At 44.0% G+C, this 14,152-nt stretch overlaps 1 protein-coding gene across 2 annotated transcripts in view; it reads right to left on the minus strand.

Moving 5' to 3' along the window:
• Positions 1–1,590: 1,590 nt before the first annotated feature.
• RHOBTB1 (Rho related BTB domain containing 1) overlaps positions 1,591–14,152 on the minus strand; it is a 31,522-nt gene continuing 18,960 nt past the window's right edge. For both annotated transcript variants that reach the window (XM_032232150.1, XM_032232149.1), the window contains exons 6-10: positions 12,643–12,761; positions 4,940–5,090; positions 4,252–4,340; positions 3,342–3,447; positions 1,591–2,732 (exon numbers count right to left, since the gene is read on the minus strand). In XM_032232150.1, the coding sequence (XP_032088041.1) occupies positions 2,563–2,732; positions 3,342–3,447; positions 4,252–4,340; positions 4,940–5,090; positions 12,643–12,761 (635 nt within the window). In that variant the 3' untranslated portion in view covers positions 1,591–2,562. The remainder of the gene's footprint in view (positions 2,733–3,341; positions 3,448–4,251; positions 4,341–4,939; positions 5,091–12,642; positions 12,762–14,152) is intronic.

The raw sequence follows: 14,152 nt of genomic DNA on the forward strand, positions 1-14,152 counted from the left end.
CTATACTGTACCTGTGCATTTCGTTTTTCTTCTCTAAATCTAGGACCTTACTCTTTTCACCATTGAATTTCATTTTATTAGATAGTGCCCAATGTTCAAGTTTGTCAAGATCCTTCTGTATCTTAAGCCTGTCTTCTGGAGCGTTGGCTATTCCTGCCAGCTTGGTGTCATCTGCAAATTTGATGAGTTCCCCATTTATTCTCTCATCCAAATCATTGATGAAGATGTTGAAGAGTACTGGGCCTAAAACAGGGCCTTGGGTACTCCACTGCATACTTCCCTCCATGAAGATGCAGTTCCATTGAGGACTACACGTTGAGTGCGTTTGGTCAGCCAATCCATCTGGTGGTGATGCTGTCCAACCCACATTTTTCTACTTTATCTAGTAGTAAGTTATGGTCTACCTTATCAAATGCCTTAGTGAAGTCCAAGTAAGCTATATCCACAGCATTCCTCTAGTCCACTAATTTTGTCACTTTGTCAAAGAATGCAATAAGATTAGTCTGGCATGATCTGTTTTTGACAAACACATGTTGGCTTTTGGCTATTACTTCGTTTGCTTCTAGGTGTTCGCTAATTCGTTGCTTGATTATCTTTTCCAGAATCTTCCCTGGTATTGAGGTCAGGCTGATAGGCCTGTAGTTTCCTGGATCTATTTTTTTCCTTTTTTGAAGATGGGAACCACATCAGCTCTTTTCCAGTCCTCTGGCAGTTCCCCGGTGCTCCAGGATCTCTGAAAGATATAGTTCAATGGATCTGAGATTTCATCTGCCAGTTCCTTCAGAACCCTGGGGTATAATCCATCCGGTCCTAGTGATTTGAACTCGTCTAGGGTAGACAGGTGCTCACTTACCATTTTCTTCCCTATTTCAATTTGTGTTCCTAATCTAATTTTTGTGGTGCTGCTTTTGATAGGTTGGACTGTTTTATCCCTTTGTGTAAAGACAGATACAAAAAAATGAGTTAAACAGTTCTGCTTTCCCCCTGTTGCTTGTCACCTTCTTGCCACTTTCTCCCAGCAATGGACCAATTGTTTCCTTAATCTTTTTCTTGTTTTTAACATGTTGGAAGAAGCTTTTTTGTTATTTTTTACTTTTGTGGCAAGCCTTTCTTCATTGTGAGCCTTAGCTTTCCTTACTTCATCTTTACAGGCTCGGGCTATTTGCTGATATTCTGCCTTAGTTATGTCCCCCCCTTTCCACTTTTTATACTTAACTTTTTTGTCTTTCAATTTGTCAGAGAGTTCTTTATGCAGCCATGCTGGTTTCTTTTGAGAGCTGTTATTTTTCTTCTTCATTGGTATTGTGCTAGACTGAGCTTTTGTAATCTCATTTTCAAAATTTCCCAAGCTTCTTGAGTTGCTTTCCCCTTGAGGATTCTCATCCATGGAATTCTTCCCAAGCTCTCTCTAAATTTATTGAAATTAGCTCTCTTAAAATCCAAGACTCTAGTTTGACTTTGTTCTACTATTTGTGTTTGCATAATGTTGAATTCCAATATTGCATGGTCACTTGCCCCCAGGGTTCCTATGGCTTCAACACCTTCTACCATTTCCTCTCTGTTAGTGAGAATTAAGTCTAATATGGCCAATCCCCTTGTTCCCTTCTCTACTTATTGGGAAACATAGTTGTCTGCTAGGTTCGTTAGGAACCTGTTGGATCTTCTACTTGGTGCAGAGAGTGTTCCTTCTGTTGGATTTGAAAGAGAAAAAGATATTTTCCTTAATTTCACTCCTGAACTAGATAAAAAGGAGAGAATTACACATGGCAGTTGCCTCCTGCCCTAACAGGCCAAACATTCAACATACATATTTGATCACATAGCTGAAAAAAATGTACACTTTGTGTTCTTTGTCTGATTGACAGTTACAATCCTAATTACTTCTGTTGTTAGTGGATCTCATTTTTTTTTCAGATGAATGAAACAAGGGTTTAATTGTTACAAATGCAGTCCTTGGGGGAAGGAAAAACTTCATTCACCTAGCAAAATTGGACGTGTTGCTAGGTTAGCAATTTCAGGGAGATTTTAAAGCCATTGCTTTGTTTTCAGCACTATGGTGACTGAAGGGTGGTGGGAAGAAACAGAGATGATTTAAAGGCTTGGGTAACTTTGCAATCTCAGAGAGAGAAAATGTCACAGACATATTATTTAAAGACCGTCCCCTACAGAATCCACACGGAAACGCTCATTCACAAGTATAAAAATAGGCTCCCTTCAGAGATCAAAACACTGATGCTGAGTTTCTTGTTATTGAGTATAAAAAGGCTGCGTGTGCCAGTTTTAGCTTATTAAAATGGCAGAGTGAGGAGGGTCTCCGAAAGAGATTCGCACTCCTGAGGTGGACTTGTGCTTCCTAACCTTTGGTGATCCCTGAATTCAGGTGGAATACGAGAGGTCTCTTCAGCCCAGTCTGCTAAAGCCCTTGGTCTGGGGAGAGACCCTTTGAAATGAAAGGGAGGAAAGTCTTTGCAGGTCCCACCGAGTCCAGCTGTGCCCAGAAGCAACGCTAGAAACTAACTTTTTCCCAGCTGAGCCAAGATGGGGTGGCCTTTTTCTCTTGACTCAGGAAACTACAGTGGAGGAGCTCCAGAAGCACCACCTCCTTTTTGAATGGTGTTTATTGAGGGCCAGTTCTTCCTTCTCTCGCTCCTTCTTCACCCGCTGGAAATGGTCTTCCTCCTTCAGGTACCAGATGGGAGGCCAACGGTGCTTTTCAAAATATTCCTGATTATCTGGTGAACAAACGATACCCAGTAAGTTTAACAATATCTTGAATCAGCAAAACTTGTCTATTTTCTTGACGGACAAAAAACTAGGGAATGTGTTATCTGCCACAGAATGCAGAATCTGTAATCTTGTGCCGAATTTCGGGGGGGGGGGAGAGTCTCTTTTCAAAACTCCACCAAGTTTCAAGTTGTCATAGGATGGGGATGAGAACATCTGGGTTTTCTTATTCGTGGTGGAGGATGCAATCCTCTGTGTCTACTTTAGGGTATTTTCAAATAGAAAACTCAAAGTAAGTTCATTTATGAAAGAAACAAAATGCTAGTCTGCCATAACTCAAAATGGACCTTCCTAGTCTATGGAAAAGATCATCAAAATATTTGATATTGAAGCATCCCAAAGGCAGAATACGAAGTTTCGGAGGGATGGGGGGGGGGGTCATTTCTGCAGCTGAATATTATACATTGTTAGATTTCAGTGATTCCGCAGCTATAAAAGGGGTCTTATAAGTTATTTTAAAATAAGCAGTAAACCATACAAGTATCTATAGGTGGACTTCAAATGCAGATATAAACATTGTGAAAAGGCAATGAAGAAAGCTTGCCAGAATCTCTTACCAGGAGATTTCATTTTAATTTCCTTTCGGAACTTCGAACAAACACTGTTATAGTTAGTGCAGATGTAATGCAAGCACCAAGCTGCCAGCTGCTTAGCATTGTGGAACTGGAAAAGAAGCAGAGGGGAGTCAAGGTAAAGACGACATCTCTAAGGGTGCAGCCATCTGGGGGAACCTCTTGGGAAGCAGGCATTCAGGCTGGACATTTCACTGGAGCAGGGACCTGTTCTCAAACCACCCTGATAGCCCAGTGGGTGGTTCTAAGGGACGCTTTCAGGGGAAACAGGGAGATATTGGCAGTAGAAGATTGAGGGGCCAAAGGGGGAGGGATTTTACCCTGCCAGTCCCCAGGAAAACATCCCCCAGCCACCTGGTTATTTGGTCCTGAAACCTCACAGTCATCCCAACCAGGCTGATCAGGAAGGCTGCTTCTTGTAGACCAGAGTGCCAGGTTCCCTCCCCCCTCCATCTCCCACTGTGGAAAAGCTGGAACCTGCTCTCATCCTGCCTTCTGATCTCCCTCAAAGATACACATTAAGGGCAGATTGAAAAACGTGTTTTTTAAGGCGATGAGAAGTTGCATTCTCAGCTTTTCGAGAGGAACAGCAGGATGAGAAGCACAAAAAACGACTGGGGCCATCTCTTATACATCCCCAGCCCATTTGCAATTGTTAGCCCAATGTTGAAGAAAAAAGAATATCCTTTTTATCCACGGGGAAGACTACAGTAACTCTCCATCCACAAATTCTTCACCAAAAGGAAAGCAAAGATAGTCCTCGATTTACCACTCGTAAGTCACATTTTTGAGTCTTGTTGTAAACGAATGTTTTTTTTAAAGTCAAGGACTACCTGTGCACCTTTTTTACAATGTTGCAAGCATGTAAAAGCATTTTCAATAGAGTGAGACCAACCTGGGCTATTTCCAAAACATACAACACTTCTCCCTCTATGCATACACCGCTCATGGCTGTCCTGGTGAGTGCCTGCACCGTGTGTTGCTCTGTTGAGGGAGAGAAGCAGATGTGAGCCGCACTTGTGAAATCATTCCCGTACATGTGGCAGGTGGCCCTCGTTCCCCTGCCCTTCCCCACCCACCCTTTGCCATGCCTGTTGCTGCAGCTGCTCTCTCTCATCCAGCCCTTTTTCTTTGAGGCTAGGGGAGCGGAGGGATAACTGTTAGGATAGTTAATTCCAAGAACACTAACACCATAATTAACAAAGTCAGGCTGGAGTAATACATGGGTCTCGGGCTCCTTCTTTCTGCAAGATTTGCTTAAACTCAATTGCTTCAGATGTTCTTAGGCTCTCAAAGTAGAGATTTACAATGGACACTTTAATATTCACACTCTTTCAATTAAGAATAACCAGGCTGCCTAAAGGGCATTATGAACTGCAGCCTGTTATTTGCTTTTGGACTCTTAAGCAGGCACACACATTTCCGGGGAGGGGGGGGCTCAATTAATTCAGCAAAGAGAGACTGTATGGAGGGAACATGAACGTTGGAAATGTGGATTGCGTTTCAGAAAACAAAGCATCGAAAAGCTGATCCTTCCCAGATGCCTGGGGAGGGTTGGAGGGCGAAAGGCTGGAGAGGCTCACCTGCCAGTGCGGCCAAATGGGGCAGGCAGAATCGGTTGGTCAGGGCAATTAACTCAAGGGGGTCCAAATCCTGGCTGCAGGACAGTTGCTTGGTGTACAGGTAATCCAGAACAGCTTGCATGGAAGTCTTAGTGATGCTGGGGAGAACAACCTGAAACATTGGGGAAGACAGTTTTAAATATTCACAGCGAGAAATAATCCAGTCCAGGAGAAAGGAGGCTGCGCTATTTTCCACCTAGGTGGTAGGATGTCTATAAAAAGGGGGGAGCGGGGAGCGGAAGGAGTGGCAGAACCTGGGGACGGAGTTAAAAGAGGGATCAGTCTCAAAACTCTAGGTCAGGGGTCTCCAACCGTGGCAACTTTCTTGTGGACTTCAACTCCCAGAATTCTAATTGGACTAGATGACCTCTGAGGTCCCTTCCAGCCCTGGATTGCTGTGCTGTTTCAAAGCATCTTCTGAAGCTGCATTTAGTGCCAGGTTTCTGGTCCTTCCTTCCTCTCCTTTTTCTCTCCCACCCTTGCTCTATCCATCCATCCATATCTCATTCACTTTCCCTTCCTTCTTTCTTCCCTCCCTCCCTCCCTCTTTCTTTCTTTCTTTCTTTCTCCCTTCCCTCCCTTTCTTATTTCCTCCCTCCCTCCCTCCCTTTCTCCCTTCCTGTGAAGAACCCCAGAAGGTCTTTGGTAGGAGGAAGAAAAGTCAGATGTTTTGAAACTGAGAAATTGCCCATTGATCATCTGGCATTCTTAGAGCTCCACTACTGTTTAGTTTAGCCTGAGCATAAGGATAGCAGCTAGCAGAGGTCTTCAAACTTGGCAACTTTAAGACTTATGGACTTCAACTCCCAGAATTCTCCAGCCAGCAGAGCTGAATTCTGGGAGTTGAAGTCCACAAGTCTTAAAGTTGCCACGGTTGGAGACCCCTGACCTAGGTAGCCACAAGCAGACTTGCTCAAGGACTTAGACTTAGTTTGCTTGTTTGTGGCTACACAGAGATTCTAGGCTAATCCTTCTTTTAACAGTGCCCCCAAATCCTGCCACTGCTTCCCCTACAGGAGGCTCCTTCTTGCAAGCGAAGGGTCAGCCTACTCCCAAACTAAGAGAAGGGGAGGACAGAGGAGGACAAAACCTGTGGCTTCCCAGCCTCTGTAAATCAAACTCAATCTTCATTCTGGGAGTTGAGGTACTGATTGAGAGTCCCTATAAGCTTGGAAATATCCAAGCTTCCACCTTCAGAGCTAATTAAATCATTATTCTTAAAAAAAAGATCTCATCTCAGACATGCAGCCCATTTACTTAGGTCTGTGGGAAACTACCTAGGATGAAAATCTACATTAAGGTTGGAGACCAACAAAATACAAGCACCCCTGACCAAACGCTAGGATGCTCCCTCGTGAGTCATAGCTTTTCTTAAGGAATTTGTACATACACTCACACATTCAAACATGCTCTGCAGCTTAAGGTTGGATCTGTAAAAACAGTTCCCACTGTAAATTTGTGCTACAGCATGCTTACTTTTTAGTTGATTTACTAAGCCATTGCTCAAAGTTCTGATTCTCATTAATGGATCTCACTTTCGGTGGAACGCATCATCAGCACAGGCAGCTTGTTCTACTACTACCAAATCTACAATTATTAGAATGAAAAATCTACCATCCCATCAGGAGAAGCCTTACATTAAATTCATTCACAAACTTTCTCCTACATACAATTCTGCTTTCATGTGGTTGGAGTAAAGTTTGCAAAGTATCTTGGCAGCAATTCAGCATCTATTGCTTCGTTGAGTCATCTTTGTCGTCTTCAAAAAAATTTGCTTCATCAAGCCAATGCATTAATCAGGATCTCATCTTAGAAGACGAAATCCAAGATGTTAACCTACATCTTACCCTCTCTGTGTTCTCTATGTTGAAATTATTTTCTAGAGACCATGGGAAAACCTACAGCTCTAAACTGGACATCCCAGAAGTTGCACCATTTGCAAATGGTAAATTTACAAATGTAAAATTTGTGAATTTTAATTTGTAAATGGCAACTTTGTAAATGGTAAATTTGCAAATGGCAAAAGGAAAGCCATTTCCAAAACCAACTGTGAACAGGCTAGATCAGTGATGGCGAACCTATGACACGCGTGTCAGTGCTGACACGCGTAGCCATTTGGGGTGACATGCACAGGATTTCATGCGATTCATCCTCGGCTCCTGCACGGCCGCCGAGGATGAAAGAATCTGTGCTGGAGGAACGGGGGGGGTGGGACGTGTGATCTCCCCCGCCCACACTCACTTACTGTATCGCCGCCGCCCCTTTCTGAGCGCAGGGGCTGCTGGTAAGGCGTGCGTGCCGTGCGCACACACGTCATCAGCGCGGCGAGGGAGGACCCGCAGGAGAGGAGCACGGGAACAGTGCGCGCCTCTCTCCAGTCAGGCCGGCACAGAGAGTTTACTCCTGGGACTGTCAGTTACGACCGCACCACAGCAGGGAACAGCGGAGTGCCAACGGGAACTGTGAGCGCCATTAGCAGCAACTATTGGGGTGCCATGGACTTGTAATTGCCCACAATAACTGAGATAAGTGAGGGGGAGGTTGTGTTAGCTTGTTAGGCTAGTTAACCCCTAATTGGCTATCTATAATTCTATCTGCTGTCACTGGCCCACTGATGGAGCACCCAAAAAATAAAAAACAAAGGTTAAGTAAAGGGAGTGGTAGTGGCAGTGGCCGACCCTTTCAAGAGACATGGAGCGAGATGTATGGCATTATAGAAAAAAATGGCAGATCATTTTGCGTTCTATGTACTGAAACGGTAGTAAGCAGAACGTGGAATATAAATAGACATTTTGAAACTAATCATTCCCAGCTCTTGGAAAAAAGTGAGGATGAAAGAAGTTACTAAGCAGGTATGTTAAATAATTTGTTTTTGGTTTATTAAATACAATTATATATTGCAATTATACATTTTTGTAGTTTAAACTATAAATTACGCAAAATTATGTTTTTGTCGAAGTGACACACAACGCGAGTTATGCTCGATTTTTTGCCGATTTTTGACACACCACACCAAAAAGGTTGCCCATCACTGGGCTAGATGAAACTTGGCTTAATGCCAGTAACGGTGGGAGGGATCTGGGAGACACTCTTTTAAATATGAGCCAACAGTGTGCAGCAGCAGCCAAAAAAGCCAGTGCAGTCCTAGGCTACATTAACAGAAGGATAGAATCAAGATAACGTGAAATTCTGGTACCACTTTACAAAGCCTTCGTAAGGCCACACTTGGAATACTGCATCCAGTTGTGGTCACCACCACAATATAAAGAAGAGTTTGAGAGACTCTGGAAAGAATGGAGAGAAGAGCAACAAAGATGACATGGGGTTGGAGGCTAAAACATATGAAAAATACGAAATTAGTGAAATTAATTTCACAAAAGGGATGTGGTGGCGTGGTGGCTCAGTGGCTAAGACACTGAGCTTGTCGATCAGAAAGGTCGGCAGTTCGAATCCCTAGCATAACAGAGTGAGCTCCCATTACTTGTCCCAACTTCTGCCAACCTAGCAGTTCGAAAGCATGTAAAAAATGCAAGTAGAAAAATAGGGACCACCTTTGGTGGGAAGGTAACAGCGCTCCGGTGCTTTCGGCGTTTAGTCATGCCGGCCACATGACCACAGAGACGTCTTTGGACAGCGCTGGCTTTTTGGCTTTTAAACAGAGATGAGCACCGCCCCCTAGAGTCGGGAACGACTAGCACATATGTGCAAGGAGACCCTTTACTTTTACCTTTAGTCAAATGAAAAGAAGGATTAGGGGTGACATGAAAGCCGTGTTCCAATATCTGGGCAGCTCCTACAAAGGCGAGAGAGTCAAACTATTTTCCAAAACACCAAAAGGGAAGGCAAGGCTAGAAACAATGGATGGAAACTAACCAAGGAGAGAAGCAACCTAGAACCAAAGAGAAATGTCCTAATGATGAGGGCAATCAACCAATGGTGCAGCTTGCCTTCAGACATTTTGAGTCCTCCATCATTGGAGGCTTTCAAAAAGAGATTACTAGACAATCATTTATCTGAAATGGTACAGGATCTCCTGCTCGATCAGGGTGTTGGACTATAAGTCCTCCATGGTCCCTTCCAACTCTGTTATTCTATGTTCAATATCAGGGCTTTCAAACTCATGGGCCACAGGCCAGATGCATCAGGCACTGGCCACGGCCACACCCAGTTTAGCGAGAGGGGGGGGGGAATCCTGATACCTCATGTGGTGGCATTGTGATGACACCCCTCTTCTATATGATTGCTAAGAAAACAACACAGTTATTTCCATGCAACAGGCAGAGTTGACCTGAACTTCAAGGAGGCTGAGCTTCTATAGGCAGAATAGATGAAGGATGCCTATGAAAAGCTCTACACTAAAGCACCCAGCCTAGGGGGAGCTGATAGATACATTTCAAAATCTGATAAACTCTCATGATGCCAAAACAAAACGGCTGTGCTAGGGGCAAACCTTGGCTGAAACACGTAATGAACCAGGTCTCAGAGGAGAAGGAGAAGAAAGAACTTTGGACATCTGCCTCAGATGCCTGGTCATTCTATCCCAAATGCTCTCAGCTTTGCCTAAAGCTCAGATAAGTCATCTCATCAAAACACATCAGCTGAGCAATCTGAAGGCCATCTCTTTGGAAAGAGGTGGCCTTCCTGCAGCTCTTTAACAGTAAAGGAAGCAACATTTGAAAGCAAGTGGTGGAGCTTGAGGTTTCACGGAAGAAGAAAATCCATCACAGGAGGTAGCTGGGCAACAAAACTCTCTTGATAATTGGGTTTTGCTAAACCCTAAACTGCTATCCTTGGTGGCTTGCATTCCTATGCCTTCTTCTCATTTTTGTGAGATTTGGCTGGCTCGGAGCTCAATTTATGACTCACTTCCAACTGACCTTCCCAATTCCCCCAACTTGATGGCTAAACTATGAGCATCAGTGCTCTGACTTCCATCACTAACAATACAGTTTATTAGAAAGCTTCAGCTGCAGCTTCAGGAAGGACAACAAAATCATTGTAAAGATGGGCAAGTCACCCATGAGTTCCCTTCAGCATGGAAGCCCCCTGCCAATATGTCATTTGTGCCTTGGAAAAGTGGAACCCTGGACCCTCTTAGCTCCCTAAGTTCTCATCCACTGACACTACAGCAATTTAAATAAAACACTGGAGCTCTTGAGAAGTGCCCATAGAGGTGTCCGAGTGGCACAGCTGAACCACCCCACTGCTGATTTCTGCAAACAGAAACATAAGATGATTGTGGACCAGAAGCACAAGTATGGCTGATTGTGGAAAAACAGAGCAGGCTCAGATCGTGAGTGAGAGGCAATTGCAAAGTCCCCAAAATCAACAATGAAAAGAGCCTTCCTTTGTTTGTCATGTGTGCACAGGAACACATCCCATATACTGTATTTACACATTAGGGATCTGGGCCAACTGGACTGCAAGAAAGGGGACTAAGCTGGATAATGATGAAGAATACATAGGCCCAGTGTGCACACCCAAGGTCAAGGACTCTTCATTTTGTGGCTCTGCATTAGCAATTTTCTGCCCTTAATATAAACACCACAGAGCTAAAAATAATTCAGAGATGCTTTCTGGGATGCTGATTATTTTTCAGCCCTTCTCAGTATTACCTTTCCTAGGACAACTGCTTTCGATAATTCTGCAATGTTCTTTTCACTTTCAAAGTCATGTTCTCCTAAGAATCAGTGCTTACACTGGGGGATAGAGGAGAACAGAGTGAAGCAAGAGCAGAAGCTCCCTCAAAACACATCAGTGCATCAGGTTTTCAAGATTTCCCATGCTTGCTGCCCATCTTCCCTCCTAAATTAAACCCAGAAAGACAGTCCAACAAGGAGGAAGTATTGGCAAAGGTCAATTCAGATCATCAAGACTGGACTTGTTCTTCAATGTCCCATAGTTCATTGCTTCTGTTCTGTTGAGACAACTAGATCTTCTCCTGCAGAAGAAGAACCATATGTCCTCATCACAACAAATGGTCCACGGCTGATTGTGGGAAAACAGAGCAGGCTCAGATCTTGGATGAGAAGCGATCACAAAGCCCCTGAGTTACATGTGCTTTGAGGCCAACTTCTCCTCCTCCAGGGTTTCTCCTCTGGTGGAGATGACCACCACCACCACCACCACCACCACCACCACCACCACCACCCGCACCACCACCACCCGCACAAAGTTCTTGCATTACCCATGCAACTTCTCAAAGAACATTCTACTAGGCACAAGTATCCATGACAACCGCTTTATAAAACACACAAAGCCAGGGAGAACATGTAAAGTTGCCACTAGAGGAGGGTAAAGACCCACCATCTCAGCAATGATTTAGGAGAGATTTCTCCCGCTCTCCCCCCACCTTTTTTTGGCTGGCTGTTACAGAGACTGAGCACAAATGCCTGACTTATTGCTGCAAATAACCTGTTCTTCCTGCAGAATTTCAGAACAATAAATAAATTAGAAGGGGCTCATTATATTTATGTGGAACTGCCTCAGACTTTACATGCTACCCACATCTTGAAACAGGCTCTGCTCCTTCCATTCCCATCATTCTCCCTGAACAAGGCAGTGAAAGATGATGGGCACCCAGAGCTTCATATGCTATGAAAAAAATAGGGCTATGCAATTAATATTTAAGATTACCAAGAAGAATGCATGTTATTAGTGGTTAAAATTAGGAACCAGATTGTGTATATGTATATATAAATCTATCTATCTATCTATATATAATTTCTTCTTGTAGAGCACAGCTTACTGAATCAAGGTATGTATTTTTAATGAACCACCTGGTGGGGGTGCCTCCAGGGAGGGAATTATGCTTACTGCTGTTTCAAAAGTAATGAGAATTTTTTTTAGTAGATACAGCTTCCAGAATATTAAGTGTATAATGTCTCTCTCTCCCCCCCCACCACCCTGTGTGTGTGTGTGTGTGTGTGTGTGTGTGTGTGTGTGTGAGAGAGAGAGAGAGAGAGAGAGAGAGAGAGAGAGAGAGAGAGAGAGAGAGAGAGAGAGAGAGAGAGAGAGAGAGAGAGAATTGCTGATCCACATGATTTTCTCTTGATGGGCAGGAGAGTCCCCTTGAAAATCAAGTGAAAAGCAAAGAAAGCTGTTTAAATATGAGGAATAATGAGAAGATCATTTCAGACAGTGCTAAAAAAGTAATCAAAGCTGCTATCACTGTTCTTTGAGATCATCAATACTGTATCACCAGAAATAAGAATTGTAGCTTCTTTCCATCTATTCCTCGTCTTTCAGTGTTCCACCCCAATGTTTCATGTCAAGGTAGGAATTGGAAATTGTTCTCTTGGATAGCCTGGTGACCCACTGGCTTTTATAACATTTCACACTTAAGGCTGTGCCCATTTCACATGGCGTTTTGAAGCCCTACAAATTAGGCAGAATTGAATGAAGATGAGGTCCACCTGGTTCATCTCGTGTGGCTGAGATCTAATGGGGGATGGAGACCAGCTTTTCTACCTGCAACCTCCCCATCCCACCAACTCCCGACAGTCAGGAGACAGCTATCATCTGTGAACTAGTGCAGAAGACGGACTGGAGAAGAGTGGTCCCCAAAGAGACATCACCAAGGGATTCCCACACCCTCCAAGGAGTCCTGCAACCCAAAGCAAGTTCCTTCTCCAGAGCAAAGCCAGGCCAAAGAGGACACATACCTCACTGTTTGAGCTCTCCACAAAGGATCCTCCAAACATGGCAGACATCCATTCACAGCTACAGATTAGAAGCGGTTTATGAGCATTTATCTTTCCATCTTCCAACACAAATGTCACATCTGTTAAGGAATCAAAGAAATACAATAACAACCTGTGACTACTTCTGCTTAGAGCCAAATGTGAGAATCAGAAAGAACATGGAAGACAGCACACGTGACCTGCTATGAAGGTCCTTCATTGAAGGACAAACATTAATGGTTAAATGAGCAACAGAACAATTAAACTCTGAGCTTCCATCAGAGGAACCATGCCAGGGGTTCCTTCTTGCTGAGGTTATCAAGAGTGTCACTGGCAAAAATTAAAATGGGTCAGGTTTATCAGTTTCATACGACATGTAAATGCCACAACACATTGCTAGTAGTATTGCTAATAATAATATTTATATTCTGTCTTGAGGTGACTTAGATTGTAATCTCCCTTTGTTCCTGTCTCCAATAACCCTGTGAAGTAGGTTGAATGGAGGGTGGCTGGCCCCAAATCACCCAGGAGACCTTCATGGACTTGATCCTGGTCTCCCCAGTCCCAGTCCAAGTTCCCCAACTGCGGGTTCTAACTTAGAGCTTCTTAAGCTTCGTTGCAAAACTCCATATGGCCACTAGATGGCACATGTACCTTGTATTTTCCACATTCTCTGGCTGCCACCTAGTGGAACTTTAATAACCCAGCTCTTCTGTAGGCCAAAATACCTGTCATTTAATTATCTTCCAAATTACACTCATACACTGTACTCCACTTAAACAGCTCCAAGTCACAGAGTTAGTTGACGAGAAAGGCAGTTGAGCAGCTGTGCCACAGCAGAGAGAATCAGATCTAGCCCAGAAGAGCTGGGAAGGTCTTCTGTCTGAAGAACTACTGCTAGAGATAATTGTACGATGAATTGTCATTTCCCATGTACTGAAAGCTAAGGACCAGAGAGTTACACTGATGTACAAACAGCCGATGTAAATGGTTGGAGGAAAATGCTTGCATCCCTCCCCCCACACCCAAAAAAACCCACCTGAATTGAAATTCTGGTGGTGGAAGAATAAAAGAGAGAGGGAAAGCAAAACTGGATGAAGATGAAGCAAGAGAAGAAGAAACTGGACAGAAAAGAAAGGGAACCCCTTCCAGTTATCACCAAAGGAGCTAAAATTCACTAGGACCCCAAGATGTCTTGTGGAGTTGAGTGTCAAAAGCATCCACATCTCCTGGGCCAACAGGGCCAGCATGGAAGGAAAGCAGGAAGTGGCCTCCTATTTCTGCCCATCTCCCTGCAAATTCTGACTTTTTCCCAATGCTTCAACTGGGTCAGGCTGTCTTCCAAGCAGAAGAGGAGAACCCCCACTTGGATCTCTCTTTCAACAGCATCTACATCTTTCCCCCCATTCTACAACTGGAGGATAACCCTCTCCAGGCTTCAAAAATGATTGGGTGGAGGGGCAGATGTGCCCTTTTGCATAAAGATGTATTG

The sequence above is a fragment of the Thamnophis elegans genome, chromosome 15, assembly GCF_009769535.1.
Source record: "Thamnophis elegans isolate rThaEle1 chromosome 15, rThaEle1.pri, whole genome shotgun sequence".
NCBI lineage: Eukaryota > Metazoa > Chordata > Lepidosauria > Squamata > Colubridae > Thamnophis > Thamnophis elegans.